Source organism: Rana temporaria, chromosome 6 (genome assembly GCF_905171775.1).
Source record: "Rana temporaria chromosome 6, aRanTem1.1, whole genome shotgun sequence".
Lineage (NCBI taxonomy): Eukaryota > Metazoa > Chordata > Amphibia > Anura > Ranidae > Rana > Rana temporaria.
In genome coordinates this window covers 66,010,542-66,033,585 of record NC_053494.1, presented here as the reverse complement: position 1 = coordinate 66,033,585, position 23,044 = coordinate 66,010,542, and the positions used below count along the sequence as shown (strand labels likewise).

At 45.3% G+C, this 23,044-nt stretch overlaps 1 protein-coding gene across 3 annotated transcripts in view; it reads left to right on the top strand.

Moving 5' to 3' along the window:
• The window catches only part of LOC120943551 (multidrug resistance-associated protein 1-like), a 650,821-nt gene that overhangs the window by 594,622 nt on the left and 33,155 nt on the right, over positions 1-23,044 (top strand). For all 3 annotated transcript variants that reach the window (XM_040356917.1, XM_040356914.1, XM_040356915.1), the window contains 2 exons: positions 17,126-17,284; positions 17,835-18,001. In XM_040356917.1, the coding sequence (XP_040212851.1) occupies positions 17,126-17,284; positions 17,835-18,001 (326 nt within the window). The remainder of the gene's footprint in view (positions 1-17,125; positions 17,285-17,834; positions 18,002-23,044) is intronic.

Below are 23,044 nucleotides of genomic sequence, written 5' to 3'. Positions count from 1 at the left end.
AAAACCCTGGGTGGTGTTAGAAAACGCCTTCTCACAATTTCTGACACATACACTACCTTGGTTGACGCCCCGATACTGGCCCCTACCCATCAGGCAGCACCCTCTCATTCTCCCCTCACTACTGGCCTTCAAGAAAGCAATGTCTCTCTTCAACCTATCCTCACAACCAGGTCCGCTGACTCCCGTGAGAGAGAACCCTGAGTTCCCACCGGGAGAGTCCAAAACATTCCTTCAACTGGAATGGCCACACGAGGAGGTTCTGGCTTACCATTTCTTTCATAAAGGCCGTCGGCGTTCCTACGAGGAGTCGATCTCCGATTCCCGTACGGGTGCCTTTCCCTTCTGGTCATTCAGACAGCTGTCGCACTTCCTTACCTCCACAAACTCAAACGAAACTTGGAATAGGCGTCTCAGGCCTTTTGAAACGCTCTGCACACGCTCTACGCCCCAGAGACATCTAATCTCATATATTTATGCCCTTCTGCAAGCTGACACTGACCCCTCCTTGACACATTCTTTACATACTTCCTGGGAAGCAGATCTACAATTGACTCTTGCGGAAAACGACTGGGAATCCATCTATACATCTGCTCACAAGGGATCGATGAATGTAGCTATCCAGAAAATGGATATAAAATCATTACAAAATGGTATAGGACCCCAGCCCGCTTACACAAGTTCTTGCCCTCAGTTCCGAACACCTGTTGGAGATGTCAAAATGCAATAGGCTCCATGATTCATATCTGGTGGGAGTGCTCTTTGCTCCAGCCATTCTGGAAAGAAGTTCACTTCATAATTTCCTCGGTCACCACCTGTGATACATTTGCCTATATGTCTGTTTACTGCTCCCTGCTAGCCAGGTTATTGATGTGCTAATGTCCCCTCACTATTTCTAAAGGTTAATTGATCTATTGTGTTTTGTGAAGGAGAGCTGGGTTTAAGTGGCTTGTGTTAATTATTCTGATTGCTTCATTGTGGTAATTATCTCTCTATATGCGGGGTCGAGCGGTCTGGTTGATGTATTCAGTACAGCTAGTGCTCAGCGTCATTGATGTCATTGTCTAAAGAAAATGTGTTTTCAGCATCGGCCCCGTCGTGTCTACCTACTCATCTGTATGGAAGCCCCAGTGTGAGGGGGGCGGAGATTTGTCATTGTAACAGTTTTGGAAATGACATATAAGCTGTGTGTTATAACATTAAAGTCTGTCTTGTTCTAGCAGTAAGCTGGTCTCATGTGTGGCTTTCTGGGCGATTCCAGGGATATCCCTCCTCGTGGAATATTGGGGTGATTTTCGTTATGGGAAGAAGGGAACGTTGACGGGGATATCATACCGATACCGTCACAATTGGTTGGTAGCAGTGGGATTTTTCCCTTCTATTCCCCTTCACACCCGGATTCCAAGCAGACACTGGAAGAACTACTGGAAGTTCGTGGAAGGATTGCTAGCAACAAAACCAAGCGGGTCATCATAGCAGAATCAATGGAGCTAGACCAGGAGGACGGGATTGCAGCAACGCCAGCAGTACAAGAGATGGAGACACCAGTGATTCAGGAGGAGGAATCGCCAGCCAACAAGCTAATGAGAGAGAAGCTAGCGTGGTTCGGCCCGAACCCAACGCCAGATGTGGTACTGAAAGTGATGGACCTGTTAGCGAAGGAGGCTAAAGAAATAAGAGACGCGGAGCTACAGAAGGATAAACAAATAAGAGATGCAGAGCTACAGGAGGCTAAAGAAATAAGGGACGCAGAACTACAGAAGGATAAACAAATAAGGGACGCAGAGCTACAGGAGGCTAAAGAAATAAGGGACGCAGAACTACAGAAGGATAAACAAATAAGAGACGCAGAACTACAGAAGGCTAAACAAATAAGGGACGCAGAACTACAGTTAAAACTGGCAGCAGTCCAACAAGCAGCCGCACCTTCTCCGAACAGTGAGTACAGCACAGCAGACGCAAGGAAGATTCCGTTTAGCGCTTTTAAAGCTTTTGATGAAAAGGACTGTGAGATTGATAACTACCTGGCGGATTTTGAGCGACAATGTAACCTGCACCGAATAGCTAGAGGAGACTGGGTTGCAATATTGTCAGGCAAACTGTCAGGCAAAGCTTCTGATGCTTTCCGGACCGTGCCAGATCAGGATATCCATAGCTACGCCAGGGTTAAAGAAGTGCTCCTGGCTCGTTATGCAGTAACCCCAGAGTCCCACCGACAGAAGTTCAGGGACTCACGCAAAACCACGAAAGACTCTTATGCGGAATGGGCATGCCAATTGTCCCGGTGGGCCTCTAACTGGGCTAACAGCAGCCAGGCCACCACCGCAGAGGACATTTTGCAACTAATGCTCCTGGAGCAATTTTACAATCACATCCAGACGGACGTCAAAGATTGGGTGAGAGATCGCAGGCCCATGACTCTACCAGAGGCCGCGAAGTTGGCGGATGAATATGCAGATACTCGCAAGACGAACCAGGTCACACCACAGGAACAACCTCCACCACAAACGGTGCCCTCACACCCACCAACCGCTAGATACCAACCTCCTAACAGACCGGTGACATCTAGCCCTCGCTATCATCGCCAGGAGGGCAACGAACAACGCTGCTTCCGGTGCAAACAGCTGGGTCACTTCAAGCAGAATTGCCCCATGAATGACAACACCAGGTCAAATTGGTCTCAACCTGGGTACCGCCCACCAGCAGCAGCCCATTGTGTAGACTCGGCTTGGGATCTCCAGGAGCTGGGTCGGGAAGAACCATTGGGCACCCCTTACGAAGCCCTCATGGTACAATCTGTTATTACGGACAACAGGGAACACCATTGTCAGCTGGTCATGGGCGACCGCCATGAGCCGGAGGGGCCCTGGAGGGAGCTGGGCAGAAAGAGGCACCGCCGGCCACCCTTCAAGAAGAAGAGGTCCTGGAAGCCGTATAACAAGCTGACCTGGGAGGAGAAGAAGCGACCGGAGGAGAGGGAGTCGCAGCGGGCGTCCCAGATGCGTGCCGAGATGTTCGCCAAGGGCCCACCGGTGGCCCCTTACACCACCACCCAGTTCCTGATGATGAAGGACCACGTGGAGAGCCTGCAGGACATGAGCAAGCAGGAGCTGATCCGTGAGTACATAGAGCTGGAGGAGTGCATAAGCCGCATAGAGGAGGAGAACAACCACCTGAGGTCACAGCGGGCTGACCCCCCCAGGCTCCATGAACTGGAGATGGAGCTGGAGAAGCTCCAAGAGGAGAACCGGCGGCTGCGGAGGGAGCAGGGGGTGGCTGACCTTATGGGGCTCTGATTCCCCTCCCCCCCCCGGACTCTGAGCACCAGTGCTGCAGCATTTCAACAAATATAACTTTTTCTTTTTATGAATCTCCTGGGATTGTCACTTCAGAGCCATAACCTGCCCCCTCCCATAGCGGGACACCTAGACGGCGGCGCACAGACCCATTCACTGTCTTCACACTGACTTCTGGTGACTTTGCAGATCGCACAAAGACTTGGGGACTGACCGGCGTGTGATCTGACGACCCGGTGACATACTTGAGTCTGAAGCAGTTGCCAAGGGAGGTCAGTCATGCCAAACGGAGTTAACCTCTGACTAATAGCTCTGAACCCGTCAACCCTACTGGACCAGGGAAGGTCCAACCGGGTTTGCCGGAGCAGGGAGCAAAAGGGGGGCCATTGTGATACATTTGCCTATATGTCTCAGTTTACTGCTCCCTGCTAGCCAGGTTATTGATGTGCTAATGTCCCCTCACTATTTCTAAAGGTTAATTGATCTATTGTGTTGTGTGAAGGAGAGCTGGGTTTAAGTGGCTTGTGTTAATTATTCTGATTGCTTCATTGTGGTAATTATCTCTCTATATGCGGGGTCGAGCGGTCTGGTTGATGTATTCAGTACAGCTAGTGCTCAGCGTCATTGATGTCATTGTCTAAAGAAAATGTGTTTTCAGCATCGGCCCCGTCGTGTCTACCTACTCATCTGTATGAAAGCCCCAGTGTGAGGGGGGCGGAGATTTGTCATTGTAACAGTTTTGGAAATGACATATAAGCTGTGTGTTATAACATTAAAGTCTGTCTTGTTCTAGCAGTAAGCTGGTCTCATGTGTGGCTTTCTGGGCGATTCCAGGGATATCCCTCCTCGTGGAATATTGGGGTGATTTTCGTTATGGGAAGAAGGGAACGTTGACGGGGATATCATACCGATACCGTCACACCACCTATACCCTAGATTACACCCCAGCTCAGTACCTTTTACACCACACATCCCTTTCCCGACACGCCTATCAGAAATCGCTGGCCATGCATATGGTCAATGCGGCCAGACTCTGAATCCCTACCCACTGGCGTTCATTGGATATCCCAACCATCAGAGAGTGGTTGACCAGGGTGTCCAAAATTGAGGAGATGGAGGAATTGATTTATATTGCCCAAGACCGTATTCAGAAGTTTACAACGACGTGGGCCTGTTGGTCACACTTCAGGAATTCAGATTTTTACAAGTCCCTCTTCCCTTGTTAGCAAGAAACGACCTGTCAAAGATTCTCAAGACCTGGACCCACCCCCCCCCTCCTTTTTTCTTTTTCTTTTTTTTCTTCTTTCTCCCTCCCCCTTTCCACCTAGGGCCCTTGGCCCCTTTGACAATATAGCCGACCAACACATCCTCCAGGCCCCTTGTTTGAGCCACAAATGTCGGTTATTCATGATTTGTCCATAGGCTTATGGTATCTACCTGGTGTTATTTTGAATACTGCATGGTTCTACTGTACGTGTTCATTGATGCCGTGATAGCTTGCGTTACCTTGTTGATGTTATGCCATTTTCATATTACCAAAAGAATTGTCATGTTTGTCTACATGTGCATTTCTGTACACGTTTATGTATGACTATCTTTTCCTTAATAAAAAGGAATGCACCCCATCACATCAGCAGACGGAGAGACTTCCACTATGTCTATTATTTCTGATTTCTCTAAAAATTCTCCTGAGCGCCTTTCGCACCAAACCGCCGCTGGAAGCACTCTCAAAGAGAACTGTGAGACAACTTTACACAAAATTAACCAACAGTACAGCAACCAATTTTCATCAACACTGCCTAACCATGTCTGTACCACCTGTGTCCACCGATTGGTTCTACGCAGTACCACATCACTCCTCTGCTGTGGATACACGCAGGTGTACATCGGAAAGGTTTTCACCAATTGCAATAACATTTCAGTTATTTCTAGACATGCCACATCTAAACACACAACTCTAGGAATGTTCCCTTTACCAACGATGTGGAGGGGCTCATTTGCTAAAGCGTGAGAGGCTGAGTCATTTAAAGAGACCTCTACCTCAGAGGCAACTGACAAAACTTGCGGCTTCCCTTGAGCACTGCAAATCGCATGTGCGACACTCATCCTCTCACTTCCAGCAACACTGAGCGATTCCAAATCGCTATCCATTACCATATCATTCTGAAGCTCACCATGCCTCATCTCTTTTGTTGAGGACAAAACCTCTACTATGTATGCGCCCTTTTCAGATCCTTCCAACTGGAGAGGGTTAACTTCTGCAACAGCCAACGCACCCGTGTCTACCGGCCCTGCAGTCTTTCCATTTTGCATAGCAGAAATTGTGTCCACTGCAAACACATTTTTAAACACAGCAGGCTGCAATAACATAACTTCACCACATTGCTCAGCTGGCGCTTCATTAAACTCATAAGAACTTTTTCTGCCATCAGCGACAGACCGTAGCAACCCATTATCACTACAAGTAATTTTAAACATTTGAGTTTTACCATTTTCCTCATCACCAGGGTCAAGTACCCTCTTATCCATTAGAGCGGCACCACAGTTGTCCCTGGCAACCTCTGACTCCAACACACAGAGCTTCCTGGAGGTTTCTAAGGACACCTCTGCAGCCTTATCTACCGTTGCTAAGGTGAATCGCATATCCTGCTTAGCGACCACCCCTACCTTATTACTAGTGAACACATCACCATAAGTACATGTATCATCAACAACATCTTCAACATCAGCATTCATAAACATAGCAGTTTTATAATCTCTATCAGACTGACTTTTGTCAGAACGCATGGCAACCTGCATGCGACTCAGCACATCACCCTTCCTCTCCAAAGGAACTATTTTGCCCACTAGGGCGGCTTCACAGTTGTCCTGGGAAACCCCTTGCCTTACCAATACATTCTCCTTGGTGGTTTCCCTTGGCAACTCTGCAGCAGCTGTCTCTATCGCTAGGGAACATGACACACCAACTGTTTTGGTCACCCCTAACATATCTCTCTCAAAATACTGCTGGACTACCTTAGGTGCACCCATAGTCCATATGTCCATTTCAGACCTTGACCTTGCTGCAAGCAGGGCTTTACCCGGTGTCTCCCCACTGATCTGGGTAGCACACTGCAGCAAGTCCATCTTTACAACTTCTGCCGATCTCCTCACCGGACAGACTTCACTTGAAACAGAAATTGCAACAGTCTTACTGTGAAGGATATGCTTCAGTGTAATTCTCCCTGCTAGTAATTGTGTGTGTGTTAGAGGTAACAGGTGATTTCAGGTGTGACTCATTCCTCTGTTGAAATGTTAATGTCCCTTCCTCAGCCAGCTCCCTATTTGAAAGGGTAATTGATCTATTGTGTGTGTGAAGGAGACCGGTGTTTACTGTTTACTGTGATTAGAAGGGGCTCATGTTAATTATTCTGATTGCTTCATTGTGGTAATTACCTCTTCTATATGAGGAGCCAAGCTGTCTAGATAACGTATTCTGTTACAACTAGTAATTACCTTCACTGATGTCATTATCTAAAGAACTGTGTCTTCAGAGTCAGGCGCCAAATTGTCTGCCTATAATCTGTATGAGAGCCCCCACTGTGTGTGGAAAGGGGGTGGAGATTTCATTGTTCTTTGATTGAGGATTGAGCTTATAAACTGCATATATACCAGCAGCATGCTGCCATTAAAGTGTCTTGTTCCAGCAGTAAGCTCTGACTCATGTGTGGCTTATTGGGCGATTCCAGGAATATTCCTCCTCATGGAATATTGGGGTGATTTGCTTTTATGGGAAGAAGGGAATGCTTGACGGGGATATCATTCTAATACCGTCACACTTGCCATATTCCGAAGTCGGCAAATCGATCTTCACTTGAGGGCGTTGTCTCTCAGCTGCATATTCACTGGTGAACTCCTCCTGGTGGCCACAGGATGAAAATACAGCAGGCATCTCCCACTGTTTAGCACCCCCTGCAGATACAACAGAAGACTTCTTGTTGACAGGGGTGACTGCAAACACATCTGAAAAGGAAACTGGGCCCACCGACAAAGAGTTCTCCTCATCAACTTCACTTTCAACTGCACCCCAGAATCTAGGGCAAGAAAATATGCCGTGCCCCAGCTGACCACATTCCAGGCATGGCACTTGGCGACGTTCTCCTGTTGCTAAGGGAGATGACACTCTCCCAACACGCAGAATTTCACTTGTATCTGACCCATTTTCTCCGGAAACGGTGCTCTCCCAGCTGCACGTTGCTGGCTCTCCGACACACGTAGACTCTCTCCATGAAGCGGCGTTGCTTTACACTTGCCAGGACTCTGTAGGCAATATTTTTGTCTTGCGGTCCACTAACCTGACACCATAAGCGTTGCTATGGGCAACTGCACCCATCTGCTCACTCTTTACATTCAGCGCAGGCTTCTCATACCTTTGCTTTGTTGAAGCCTGGGACAAAGGGCATTTGGACACTTCATGCCCCCACTCACTGCATCGCAAACAGCACACCTGGCTTTCAAAACTTTTCACCTTGACAGCTGGCCGACCTACACCAGCGTTGCCAGGGGCAACAGCATGAACTTTGACTTTGGCTTGGTTCAGCGCAGCCAAGTGCTTTTTGCACGATTCTCGGGCTTGTTCTGTCGGCAACAAACCCTCCAGCCACAAAGTTCTGTCTCTCATTTCAGCAAATATTGCTTTCTGTTTGCGATTTGACCTTCCCATCGCTGCAAACAGGGCAATAGTTTATCACACAGTTCCTTCTTAATACAGGAAAAATGTTGGTGTACTTGCAAACAGCACACTTTCACATGCAGACTTCACTCTCTGCGATTCCACTTGAACCATCCATTCACTGGGCCTTCCCAAATGCTGTTCTCCTGACTGCCACACACAGCTAGCAGCAGAAAACTTTCAACCCTCAGTTCATATTGGCTGTTCATCATAGCATTGCTGCCAAAAACGCACGGTTGCTTTCTACTCACTGTTTGTTGGTATGCGTGGATCTGGAACTCTTCCAAACTGCCCGTAGCAATACCTCCACCATATGTGAGATTGGGGGATCAGACTCCAAGGGTAGATGCGTTTTTTCAGTGAGACGCCAATCCAATACTGTGTTTTTAAGGGCTGGTAGCCCACTTTTATTTAAAAGTAAAGTTCAAAGAAAACGAAAGTAGCCCTCGCAGGGGTTTTTCATCATTCCTGTATCTTGCAAATACATCAATAATTCAGCCTCCCGGCTTTCACATTCACATATCTGCACCCCCCGCCCCCCACCCCCTTCTCTCTCTGTCACCTACCTTTGCTGCCCTTGCAATAAAATTTAAATCTGTATAATCTCAGAGAGGATGGGGGGGGGACACTGGGAGGAGGGATGGGATCACAGGGGGGACACTGGGATGAGGGAGGAGATCACAGGGGGGACGCTGGGATGGGGGAGGAGATCACAGGGGGGACGCTGGGATAGGGGAGGAGATCACAGGGGGGACGCTGGGATGGGGGAGGAGATCACAGGGGGGACGCTGGGATGGGGGAGTGGAGTACGGGGGGGGACACTGGGATGGGGGAGGGTAGTACAGGGTGGGGGGACACTGGGATGGGAGCACAGGGGGGACACTGGGATGAGGGAGGGAAGTACGGGGGGACACTGGGATAGGGGAGGGGAGTACAGGGGGGCACTGGGATAGGAGAGCGGAGTACGGGGGCACTGGGATGAGGGAGGGGAGTACAGGGGGGACACTGGGATGAGGGAGGGGAGTACAGGGGGGACACTGGGATGAGGAAGGTGAGTACAGGGGGGACACTGGGATGGGGGAGGGGAGTACAGGGGGGACACTGGGATGAGGGAGGGGAGTACAGGGGGGACACTGGGATGAGGGAGGGGAGTACAGGGGGGACACTGGGATGGGGGAGGGGAATACAGGGGGGACACTGGGATGAGGGAGGAGATCACAGGGGGGACACTGGGATGAGGGAGGGGAGTACAGGGGGGGGCACTGGGATCAGGTAATGGAGAACTTTTCATACAGAAACATTACTCCCCTCCCCCATCCGATCACCCCTCTCTCCTGTACATTGTATTAACCCCCTCCCCCCCCCGGTACTGCAATTATCCTATCCTGTCCGTCCCCTCTAATATTAGAAAATAGAGAATGTCTTTCTTCACCTTGTGCTCCAAGGCAGGGTGCAACTACCGCAGTCTGCAGCTATGCAAAAGCAGCCCCAGGGAACTCAGTGCAGCCGTCACCCCTGCACAATTAAAAAGAGGGGCGATGGCGGCTCCCGCTACGGCCCGCGGATGATTGTATTTGACTGACCGGCAGATACAGCAGGCAAAAGCAAGCAACCTACCGGGAATTTTCCCGGTATCCCGGTAGGCCAGTCCGGCCCTGCGCACTGAAATATACTGTGTTAAGCGTGCAGTAACGCACAGAAATGTACTGCATTTAACGGCATGTAACGCACTGAAATATACTGTGTTAAGCGTGCAGTAACGCACAGAAATGTACTGCGTTAAACGTATTGTAACGCACTGAAATATATGGCGTTAAACTTGCAGTAATGCAATGAAATATACTATGTTAAACGGTCACTACACTCCCACTGACTGAACTATCCCTACATTCACACTAATGTAAAGATAAATGGTGGTCGCACTATGCTCTCACTGACTGAACTATCCCTACATTCACACTGATGTAAAGATGAATGATAGCACTACACTCACACTGAACCATCCCTAGATTCACACTAAACTGATATTCTACACGGACAATAGAATCAGAATAGCACACTGTCTAATAGCACTAAACAGAGCCCTAGTCGATCTCTCTCCACACCGATATTGCACTGAAAATAGCTGCTATTGAAAGTATACTTTTATAGTGTGGGGCAGGACTAACCGCAAGGTGCCATAATTGGATAGAGTCGTCATGGAGCCAATCGTGGCTCTGACAGTGCTCTGTGCCCCGATTGGCTGAAACAATGAAAAACCTTTACTAATCAGGAATTTCAACGCATTGTGCAGCGGCGCAGTGCATTGTGTTTATTCAGCAGGCCAAACAAGCAGTCCAACGTCCTCATAATTCGGTGCTCGGGCCGAACCGTTCGCCCATTCCTAGTTTTAAAGTGAGGATACATCTGCCGTTGCTAAACAAAAATAGTGTTTACTAAAAGACTTGTACGCTCATTCTTAACTTCCACTAGGTAGCCTGTTGGTATCACTTATTCCTTCCAGAGACTTATGCCGATTTCATTTCCTGATTTCCAAGCCATGAATAAGCACTGAAGCCAGTGCGAAACGTCGGTATTCTCCTGTTCCTATTGCTGTGATCTGCTGTGTTCTTGCTGTTGATTTGAATAAAGACAACCTGTTTGGTTTGGAGTGCGGCTGTCCATCCCTCATCTTTTTACCAATATTTGCCTTAGTGCATTGCCTGCACCCTTGGAGTCCTATATTTTTGAAACTACCCTACAATAGACCTACCTTGGGTGGTGATCTTCTCTCTCATTCATTTCCTGATTGGTTTGACTCGCTAGAATACATTGATTTACTTGCCGACATCCTTTTCTCTCTTTTGTAAATTCATGTTGGAATAGACCTGTTCAGTTTGCTCCCCTAGGGGCGAATAGGTTTATTCTTAGGCCTCGTACACACGGCCGAACATGTCTGCTGAAACTGGTCCGCGGACCAGTTTCCGCGGACATGTCCGACCGTGTGTAGGGCCTAGCGGACATTTTTCCGGCCTAGCGGATAGGTTTCCAGCGGACAAAAGTTTCTTAGCATGCTAAGAAACACGTCCGCTGGAAAGCTGTCCGTCGGACATGTCCGCTGGTTAGTACGCCTAACCAGCGGACCGAAATCCTGCGCATGCATCGAATTGATTCAACGCATGCGTGGAAGCGTTGAACTTCCGGGTTTGAGAACGTCGGTGTCTTCTACGTCACCGCGTTCTCTGTCCGCGGGGATTTTGGTCTGATGGTGTGTACACACATCAGACCAAAATCTCCCAGCAGACATGTCCGATGAAAACGGTCCGCGGACCGTTTTCATCGGACATGTCTGGTCGTGTGTACAAGGCCTTAGAGGTTTACTAGCTAGAAACTGAATTTAAAGATATGAATTTGAAGGATTATTCACGATTATTATACTGACTTAATGTATTTATCAAAAATGCATTCGCTATACTATGTAACTGTAAAGCCTCGTACACACGGTCAGACATCCGACAAACTTTCCCTTGGATTTTGTCCGAAGTGAGTTGTCCGGTCACACCCATAGCATACACACGCTCGGACTTTTCTGCAAACTTTTCTAAAACTTTCCCAACATCACGTGTCTTTTCTGCTCTTTATCTCCACCCTTTGGTTAACTTCTGCTATTGTTGGTTGATTTTAACATTTAGCATTCTGGGCATGCGTGTTTGTACTTCGGACAAAAGTCCGATGGCATTGCTGTACACACGGTCGGACTAGGCACCATCGGACTTTTGTTGTCGTAAAGTTTGTGTGTTTGCAGACCAAACTTTTTGTCTGACGAAACCCGAAAAAGTTGGTCCGATGGAGCGTTCACACGGTCGGACAAATGTGAAAACTTGCAGATTTTGAAGTTTGTTGGACGAAAGTCCGACCGTGTGTACAGGACTTTATGGTGTGAATCCTGTTATACTTTTCTTAATGTCTTTGGCCCGGATTCAGAAAGATCAGCGGATCTTTCTGCTGGCGTAACGCATGTCATTTACATTACGCCGCCGCAAGTTTTTCAGGCAACTGCTTTATTTACAAAGCCCTTGCCTGTAAAGTTGAGGCGGCGTAGCGTAAATCACCCGGCGGAATTCAAATTCGGCGGGTAGGGGGCATGTATCATTTAAATCAAGCGCGTTCCCGCGCCGAACGAACTGCGCATGCGCCGGCCGCGACTGAATCCCAGTGCGCATGCTCCAAATGACGTTGGCAAATCGTCATGCTTTCGACGTGAACGTAAATTACGTCCAGCCGTATTCGCGAACGACTTACGCAAACAACGTAAAAAATTTAAATTTCATCGCGGGAACGACGGCCATACTTAACATTAGCTACGCCTCATAGCAGGGGTAACTATACGCCGGAAAAAGCCGAACGCAAACGACATAAAAAAAAAGCGCCGGGCGGTTGTTCGTTTCTGAATCGAAGTAAATAGTAATTTGCATATTCCTCGCGTAAACAAACGGAAGCGCCACCTAGCGGCCAGCGTGAAATTGCAGCCTAAGATACGACAATGTAAGACACTTACACCTGTCGGATCTTAGGGATATCTATGCGTAACTGATTCTATGAATCGGGCGCATAGATACGACGGCCGGACTCAGAGATACGACGGCGTATCAGGAGATACACCATCGTATCTCCTATCTGAATCCGGGCCTTTGTGTTTTTATGTTCTGATAACTAAATAAAAAATCCGAATGTTTAAAAAAATCTATATATATATATTGTTGATCCTCCAGTTCCAATCTGTTTAGTATTTGTATCAAACGCTTTGTATCTCTCATGTAATGGCTGCAAAAAAAATATTAATATATTCTCCTAGCCTCGGGTTAACAGATTGAATCCCATTTATGATGGGTCTTCCCGGCGGACAATCTTTGTCCTTTGTGTATTTTAGGAATAGTATAGTACACGTATCTGGTACTAAATATCTAGCCTCCCTCTCATTCAAGAATTTTTCTTTGGTACCCCTTTGGATTAATCTTTCCAGCTCTTTTCTGTATATCTTTGTCGGATTCCCCATCAGTTTAAGATGAGTAGAATTGATGTAACACCTTATTATTACATTAATTCTTTTGAGCGAACCACAATATCCCCCCCCCCATTATCAGTTGATATAATCACCACATTTTGTCTTTCCTCCAATCGCTTTATACCCAACTAAATTTACTGTGGGTCCTTCATTTTCTTAATCTTTAATTTCTCTAATTCTTGCAGCACCATTTGATTGAACACTTCAACATGTTCATTGTTGTGAACAGATGGATTAAAGAGTGATCTTTTTTCATTTGGCTACGCACCATGTCATTACTTTCATCAAATGTTTTTCCTACTAGTTCATTCCAGCTTATTCATCATGTATTTCTGAATGTTTAATGTCCTTATATACCTTTTGTATGTCTATGTATGTGTCAAACTTATTCAAATTGCGTTTAGCAGCAGATTTAACCCCATATTTAACACTTTCAACACTGGTTCAACACCAGTTATATTAAACACCCCTTCTCCTAGTACTCTTTTGTGCCTCCATTGATTTAAAAAAGGACATGGTGGTTCTTCATAATAATTCCTCAATTGTTCAAACCTATGACAGGTGGGTACTGGACTCCTCCTTGGGTCATCTTAATAGTTATTTCCATAGTTATACTGTTGCTTCCTAAATTCATAATTATTGTACTGTTGATTCCTTGGTTCACATTTTTATTGTTGTTCCACTGGTTTTTCCAGGGAGGTCTTCTTGGGGATTAAGACCAGGGCTTCTGGTTCCCCCTATTTTGCCACCAGGGTCTCTGTGTTCTGAGTCCTTGGTATTCCCCCCCCCCCCTTGGTTCTTGTCTGGGGGGGGGGATAGATGTTCTATACCCTTGTTCTCTCTGTGGGGAGGCTATCCTTACCGCTCTCACCAGTGTAGTATCAGTTGACAAAAGATTACCTTCTGTCCCTCAGCATCTCTGCACTGAGAATCAAGCCATCGAACACGCCAATGGCTTGGTTCTCTCAGCTCCCCAAGCGGAGAGCTGCTGCCTGTCAATCGGCAGTTGTCCTGCTCTGCTCCTCCACGCTCACTGGAGAGCTTAACTGTGGAGGGGCAAGGAGCGGCCCCCTCACTGGCTCGCTAAGAGGCTGAGACGGCTATTAGTCTAGGCACCTTGGGGATCCAGACACCCAGAGTGGCGATGACGCGGTGCCTGGACTGACATTGGTGATGTCAGCAGAGAGCAGACTTTAGACCGCTCTCTGCTGAAAACAGGTCACAGGAGTGCAAAATTAATTGCTCTCCTGTGACCCATATGAAGAAGCCCAGCCAAACTATCTCAGGCTGGACTACTCCTTTAACCTTTGAGTCCTTTTGTTCCAGAACCCTGTTCAGCTGATTAGTTGCAAATTGTGATACATCCTTAGCTGGTTCTAATTTCTCTTTTGCACTCTATTTGTTGGTTGATTCTAGCCATCTTTGTTTCCTTTTTATAATGAATTGCAAGACCTCCAGGCCTTTTTCATGAAAAAACTTGTACCATTCTTCTATGGAATCTTTGTCACGAAGACCATCATTGATGGGAACATCCCATCTCAGTCTTCTAGGGGCTGAGTTTTCTTTGTATTGTTCATGAGTAGTAAGATTCCCATCAAAGACTTGCTTTTTATTTCATTAAGTGTCCAAATCTGCTAAAAGTACTATCTAAATCTCCCATGTCCATGTTATTGTTTGGTGTAAAGACTTAATTTAGATTTTTATAGTGTAGTTTCCAATGAGTTAAATATCCATAGCTTTGGGCATAAGTGCAAATAGAGTGAGATAAAAATATCTAAAAATACTTATACGCTAGAGCTGCACAATTAATCGTCAAGAATCGTTATCACAATATTTTTCCCTTTAAATTTTTGACACAGGGTTTCACAATCTTTGACATGAAAATAATTTTCTCTCTGCTCTCAGCCAAAAGTCAGTCTGGGCAATCTGCCAAGTCTGGGCAGCCTGCCAAGTTTTTGAAAACATTCTTTATCAGTGGAAAGTTAAGTCTAAACATTGTATCACTTCAAAGGAATAAACTTCTGTATGTAAATTAGGAACGTTTAACCACTTAAACACCAAACCTCTTTTCAAGTTCAAATCATTATTGTTTTTGCTAGAAAATTACTTAGAACCCCCAAACATTATAACATTTTTTAGTAGAGACCCTAGAGAATAAAATGGCGGTTGCTGCAATATTTTATGTTGCACTGCATTTGTGCAGCAGTCTTTTTAAATGCAATTTTTTTGGAAAAAATTACTTTAATGAATAAAAAAAAAAAAAAAAGCCAGTAAAGTTAGCCTATTTTTTTTTTTTTGTATAAATGTAAAAGATTTTACGCCGTGAGAATTGTGAGAGAATCGTGATTTTGATTCTACGCAAAAAAATCGTGATTCTCATTTTGGCCAGAATCGTGCAGCTCTATTATACGCTAGTAAATAATCAGTTGTCCTTATTCTCCTAGTGATCAGCCGCAACCATTGATGAGTGAACTCAAACACTGCAACCCAATTATAAATATATACACTGTCATTCATAAAAAAGTATACAGTTTCAACGCACTATTAACCCCTTAACGCCCGCCACGGACTATACGTCCGCAAAATGGCACGGACAGGCAGATAGGCGTATATATATATGTCCCTGCCTTCTAGCGGGTGGGGGGGTCCGATCGGGACCCCCCAGCGCGGCGGGCGGATTCCCTCGGGGAGCGATCCGGGACGACGGCGCGGCTATTTGTTTATAGCCGCTCCGTCGCGATCGCTCCCCAGAGCTGAAGAACGGGGAGAGTTGTATGTAAACACGGCTTCCCCGTGCTTCACTGTGGCGGCGTATCGATCGAGTGATCCTTTTTATAAGGGAGACTCGATCGATGACGTCAGTCCTACAGCCACACCCCCCTACAGTTGTAAACACACACTAGGTGAACCCGAACTCCTACAGCGCCCCCTGTGGTTAACTCCCAAACTGCAACTGTCATTTTCACAATAAACAATGCAATTTAAATGCATTTTTTGCTGTGAAAATGACAATGGTCCCAAAAATGTGTCAAAATTGTCCGAAGTGTCCGCCATAATGTCGCAGTCACGAAAAAAATCGCTGATCGCCGCCAATAGTAGTAAAAAAAAAAAAAATTTAATAAAAATGCAGTAAAACTATCCCCTATTATGTAAACACTATAAATTTTGCGCAAACCAATCGATAAACGCTTATTGCAATTTTTTTTACCAAAAATAGGTAGAAGAATATGTATCGGCCTAAACTGAGGGGAAAAAAAATGTATATATGTTTTTGGGGGATATTTATTATAGCAAAAAGTAAAAAATATGTAATTTTTTTCAAAATTGTCGCTCTATTTTTGTTTATAGCGCTAAAAATAAAAACCGCCGAGGTGATCAAATACCACCAAAAGAAATCTCTATTTGTGGGGAAAAAAGGACGCCAATTTTGTTTGGGAGCCACGTCGCACAACCGCGCAATTGTCTGTTAAAGCAACGCAGTGCCGAATCGCAAAACCTGGCCTGGGCATTTAGCTGTCTAAAGGTCCGGGGCTTAAGTGAATGTAAGATACTTTGTTACCTGAAACGGAATTGTAGGGGAAGATTTCAAGTTTTATAGAGACAGTCACATATGTTCGATGCGTGCATCCTTAGTCACATGACACACATCGAGACGGTATTCCATTTCCGCCCAAACGCGAGTTAAGATATCTGAATCAAGTGCAGTGATAGTGTCTGCGATACAAAGTTTCAGCTTCGCTAGGTCAATAGGAAGGGGAGAGTTATCCTTTACGTAGTCCCACAGGAGAAATTCAGGTGTTAAGTCAGGACTTGTGGGTGGCCGTTGGGTCAGTGGCATGTTGTAGTCTGTGGCTCATCCAATCCATCGATGAGTAAGATGTTCATCAAGGTAATCTTGCACGTCGCCTGACCAGTGTGGTGGTGCATCATCCAATAAGTTTTATAATCTAACATTTTCCTTACAAGTACAGTTTTATTGGTACCATTCTAGAGAAAAGCTATAGATACCCCTATTTTGTACCCAATATTTAGGTTTTTGAGTTTGTGGTATTATTATTTTTTTTTTTTTATCTGTAGGTTGGGATTGTTGGAAGAACAGGAGCTGGAAAGTCATCTCTCACCCTAGGATTGTTCCGTATTAATGAGGCTGCTTCTGGTGAAATCCTTATAGATGGGTGCAACATAGCCAAAATTGGTCTGCATGACCTTCGATTCAAGTTAACAATTATTCCTCAGGTATGGTTATCCATAGCATTGCTTTTCAGATGATATTTATCAAAAAGCTAAGAACATTTCTTTTGACAGCCTGGTAATCCTGCCTGTTTTAGAAGAATTTAAAAAGGTCTACTTTTGCAGCTCTTTTATTGTATATATATATTTTTTTACAAGCTTTGTTTGTGATCCTGTGTCTGGAATATTTTGCATGCATTTCTCTCTTTCACATATTAGGATTTGTAATTTTATATTCACTTTTTACTGTAGACATTCATGAACAAAGATCAAGCAAAAGCAAATTTAGTCACAGTTAAATAAGCCCACATGTTAATTTTTTTTTTTATAGAAAGCCACAGTTTTAGATACTATGTAGCATTCTTATGTTTCAATATAACTAAATACTAAAGTGTGGCAATATATTGCAGTGACTTGGAAACTCCTGTTGGGGATCAAGGTTGTCTGTTGCTGTCTTTAAATTTACCAATTGAGTTCTGAAATGCAAAACTTCTTATGTTTCTGGCTAATGCTTTATTTATTTTTTATTTATTTTTTGTTTTATACCCTGTGACAGGACCCAGTGTTGTTTTCTGGTTCTCTCCGCATGAACCTCGACCCCTTTGAAAAACACACAGATGAAGAGCTCTGGTCTGCTTTGGAGCTTGCTCATCTTAAGAACTTTATTTCGGGTCTTCCTGACAAGCTCAATTATGAGTGTGCAGAGGGTGGAGAAAATCTCAGGTGAGTGGGGGGTGTCTATCATTCACCACTTCCTCTATTAGATTCTATAACAAGTAAAATATTTCTCAGCGTAGCCCAATCAATGGTGTCCTCAATGCTGAGAAATACAGGCAGATACTTCTCCATTATGCAATATCACCAGGGAGGCATATAATTGGCCCCAATTTTTTTCTGGAACAGAACTATGCCAAACATACAGCCAATGTCATTAACCTCTTGACCACTGGGCACTTAAACCCCCTTCCTGACCAGACCAATTTTCAGCTTTCGTTGCTCTTACAATTTGAATGACAATTACTCAGTCATACAACATTGTACCCATTTGAAATTTTTGTCCTTTTTTTCACACAAATAGAGCTTTCTTTTGGTGGTATTTGATCACCTCTGGGTTTTTTATTTTTTGCGCTATAAAAGAAAAACGACTGAAAATTCTGTAAAAGATAAAATAAAAAATTGTTTCTGTCATATTAGCAGGTTATTTCTCACACACAGCATATGCATACCACAAATTACACCCCAAAACACATTCTGCTATTCCTCCCGAGTATGGCGATGCCATATGTGTGCGACTTTTACACAGCGTGGCCACATACAGAGGCACAACATGCAGGGAGCGCCATCAGGCGTTCTGGAGCACCCAGACCAATTCTGACATTTCTCTCCTACATGTAAAAATCATCATTTATTTGCTAGAAAATTACATAGAACCCCAAAACATTATATATGCTTCTTTAGCAAAGACCCTAGAGAATACAATGGCGGCCGTTACAACTTTTTATCTCGCATGGTATTTTCGCAGAAATTTTTTGAACGCGTGTTTTTTAAAAAAAAACTGTTTTGTGCTTTAAAAAAAAAAAAAAACAGTAAAGTTAGCCCAATTTTTTTTCATAATGTGAAAGATGAAGTTACACCGAGTAAATAGATACCCAACATGTCACACTTCAAAATTGCGCACACTCATGGAATGGCGCCAAACTTTGCTACTTAAAAATCCCCATAGGCGACGCTTTAATTACTTTTATTGGTTACATGTTTTTAGTTACAGAGGAGGTCTAGGGCCAAAATGATTGCTCTCGCTCTAACGTTCGCAGAGATACCTCACATGTGTAGCTTGAACACCGTTTTCATATGTGGGCGGGACTTGCGTATGCGTTCGCTTCTGCATGTGAGCACACGGGGACAGGGGCGCTTTAAAAAAATAAATAAAAATGATTGTTCATTTTACTTTATTTACTTGATTTTGACACTTTTTTCCCCAAAAATACATTTTTTTATCACTTTTATTCCTATTATAAGGAATGTAAACATCCCTTGTAATAGGAATATAGCATGACAGGTCCTCTTTACAGTGAGATACGGGGTCAATAAGACCCCACATCTCACATCTAGGCTGGGAAGACTGCAGAGTATCGCGCAGGGTATTGGGGTATTGCAGAGTATCGCGCAGGGTATTGGGGTATTGCAGAGTATCGCACAGGGTATTGGGGTATTGCAGAGTATCGCGCAGGGTATTGCAGAGTATTGGGGTATTGCAGATTATCGCGCAGGGTATTGCAGAGTATTGGGGTATTGCAGAGTATCGCGCAGGGTATTGCAGAGTATTGCGCAGGGTATTGCAGAGTATTGGGGTATTGCAGAGTATTGCGCAGGGTATTGGGGTATTGCAGAGTATCGCGCAGAGTATTGGGGTATTGCAGAGTATTGCGCAGGGTATTGCGGTATTGCAGAGTATTGGGGTATTGCAGAGTATTGGGGTATTGCAGGGTATTGCAGAGTATCGCGCAGAGTATTGGGGTATTGCAGAGTATCGCGCAGGGTATTGGGGTATTGCAGAGTATCGCGCAGGGTATTGGGGTATTGCAGAGTATCGCGCAGGGTATTGGGGTATTGCAGAGTATCGCGCAGGGTATTGGGGTATTGCAGAGTATTGCGCAGGGTATTGCAGAGTATTGGGGTATTGCGCAGGGTATTGCAGAGTATTGCGCAGGGTATTGCAGAGTATTGGGGTATTGCAGAGTATTGCGCAGGGTATTGCAGAGTATTGGGGTATTGCAGAGTATTGCGCAGGGTATTGCAGAATATTGGGGTATTGCAGAGTATTGCGCAGGGTATTGCAGATTATAGGGGTATTGCAGAGTATTGCGCAGGGTATTGCAGATTATAGGGGTATTGCAGAGTATTGCAGATTATTGGAGTATTGCAGAGTATTGCAGATTATAGGGGTATTGCAGAGTATTGCGCAGGGTATTGCAGATTATAGGGGTATTGCAGATTATAGGGGCATTGCAGAGTATTGCACAGGGATAGCTGAGCTGGGATGATGGATGGATGGCTGGATCTGTGACTGCAATAGTCACAGATCCAGCCACAGCGCTGCTGCTGACACCCGCTCCCCCCCTCCCCTCCCCTCCTCTCACACTGTACCGAACGGTACAGAGAGGAGAGGGAGGAACCGGCGTCATCAAATGACGCCGGTTTGTTTACAAGTGATCGCTCCGTCATTTGACGGAGCGATCACGTGGTAAACGGCCGCGATCAGCGGCAATTTACCGTGATCCGTGATGCGCCGGGTCTTCTAGACCCGGCGAGCACGGACACTTCCGCGAGCGTGCCCCAGGGGACGCGCAAACGCGGAAGTGCACGAGGACGTCCCAGGGACGTCCTGTCACAGTAACTCGACCGCGCTGTAGCAGTATTTTTGCTATAGCGCGGTCGGCAAGTGGTTAAAGAAGAACAAGGAGTCCCGGAAGTGATAGTTTGGCCCCCACAGGAACGCTTCTCCCAACATCATTGAGTCTGTCTGGGATAATATGAAGAGACAGAAGGCTTTGAGGCAGCCTACATCCACAGAAGAGCTGTACTTGGTCCTCTAAGATGTTTGCAACAACCTACCTGCCGAGTTCTTCCAAAAACTATGTGCAAGTGTAACTGGAATAATATACAAAAGGAGTGCAGCTCTATAAGAGACATGAAACAGAATTAAAAAAAGTCCAAATATAAAATCAGTGTTGATTAGTGTAGAATCCCCACACCAGCTTCTGTGTGATAGATGTGCATGCACGCTCAACACCACTGTGAAGAGGCAAGCCTGCTTACCGAAAACAGTAGACCAGCCGTCATTAAAGGGGTTGTAAACGTTTTTTTGTTTTTTTTTTCTAAATGGGTTCCTTTAAGCTAGTGCATTGTTGGTTCACTTACCTTTTTCTTTCGATTCCCTTCTAAATGTTTTTTTTCTTTGAGTTTCTCACTTCCTATTCCTCCTCAGTAAGCTTGCCCCCATCATCCGAGCCATTCTGGCTGGGGGTTAGTCTGCGTGCTAGCCCCCTCCCTTGGGACTACATCCCTGCGGGGTGACATAGAAAGTGGCTGTACGCAGAGAGCACACCATATCCCCAATCTCCTGTGCTAATAAGCACACAATTTGTCTAATGATATAATGCATCTTGCCTAAAAACCCACTCATCCACGTAAACAGACATGACCATCCTTGCTTCCTCATCTCAGCATACCAGCCAGAGACCAGTCTGCATGGCCGCTGACTACCCCCCAGCCAGAACGGCTCGGATGATGGGGGCAAGCTTACTGAGGAGAAACAGGAAGTGAGAAATTCAGGCAAAGAAAAAATACATTTAGAAGGGAAATCAAAGGAAAAGGTAAATGAACCAAGTGATGGTGGCAACTGATTTATGGTGACAGTCTGATGAAGGGCACACAATGTAATGACTTACTCTGGTAGGGACACCTGATGTAAGGGGCAACACTATTGGGGACATTTATATTTACAGAGTATTACCAGAGTGTGTGGAGGAAACCGTAAGAAAAGCGACAAGAGTGTGTTTTGCGCCAAAAAAAGAAAAACGCATACATTCTTTCCTGGCATGGACTTGTGATTCGGACCTCGGCTGCAATTTTTTTTTTTTTATTAGTTACTGGACCTTCTTGAATTTTAATTCACTACCCTGCAGTAGTCCCTCAAATTATAGAGGTCTATATCAGCATGATTACAATCAATGGACAAATAGGACATTAATACAGAGGGTTTGGCTGCTGTCACTGGAGGTGTTCATCTCTCTGATAGTGGCCCATGAGTCTGGTATACATTAGTAGCCTGGATTAATGGATAGTGCCTGTGAACCAGTGAAGTTTGTATGTTCTATTTGGCCACTCTGACCTCTCTATGATTTAAGGGGTCAACTGTTTCCGGTAAGCAGGCTTGCCCCTTGAATGTGGTGTACATGCATATCTATCTCACATTAGTTGGTGTGAGGATTCTACTCTTTCAATATTGATTTTATATTTGGCCTTTTTTTTTATAAATTTTCATGTCTCTTTTTTAGAGCTGCACTACTTTTATATATTACTTTTGTTATGGGTTGTAATCACCTTATAGGTGCTGGCTGTTTGTATTTCTTTGAATTGTTTTAATAAGTCAGTAAATTTGCTGTCTCCTCAAAATCACTCAACACAGTCATTAATCTCTAAACCGCTGGCAACAAGCGAGTACACCCCCTAAGTAAAAATGTCCAAATTGGGCCGAAAGTGTCAATATTTTGTGTGGCCATCATTATTTTCCAGCACTGCCTTAACCCTCTTGAGCATGGAATTCACCAGAGCTTCACAGGCTGCCAATGGAGTCCTCTTTCACTCCTCCATGACAACATCAAAGAGATGGTGGATGTTGGAGACTTTGCACTCCTTCACTTACCATTTGAGGATGCCCCACAGATGCGCAATAGGGTTTAGGTTTGTAGACATGCTTGGCCAGTCCATCACATTTGCCCTCTTTAGCAAGGCAGTGGTCGTCTTGGAGGTGTGTTTGGGGTCGTTATGTTGGAATACTGCCCTGTGGCCCAGTCTCTGAAGAATGCTCTGCTTCAGTATGTTACGTGTTGGCATTCATGGTTCCTTAATGAACTGTAGCTCCCCATTGCCGGCAGCACTCATACAGCCCCTAACCATGACACTCCAACCACCATGTCTGACTGTAGGCAAACACACACACTTGTCTTTGTACTCCTCAGCTGGTTGCCGCCACACACGCTT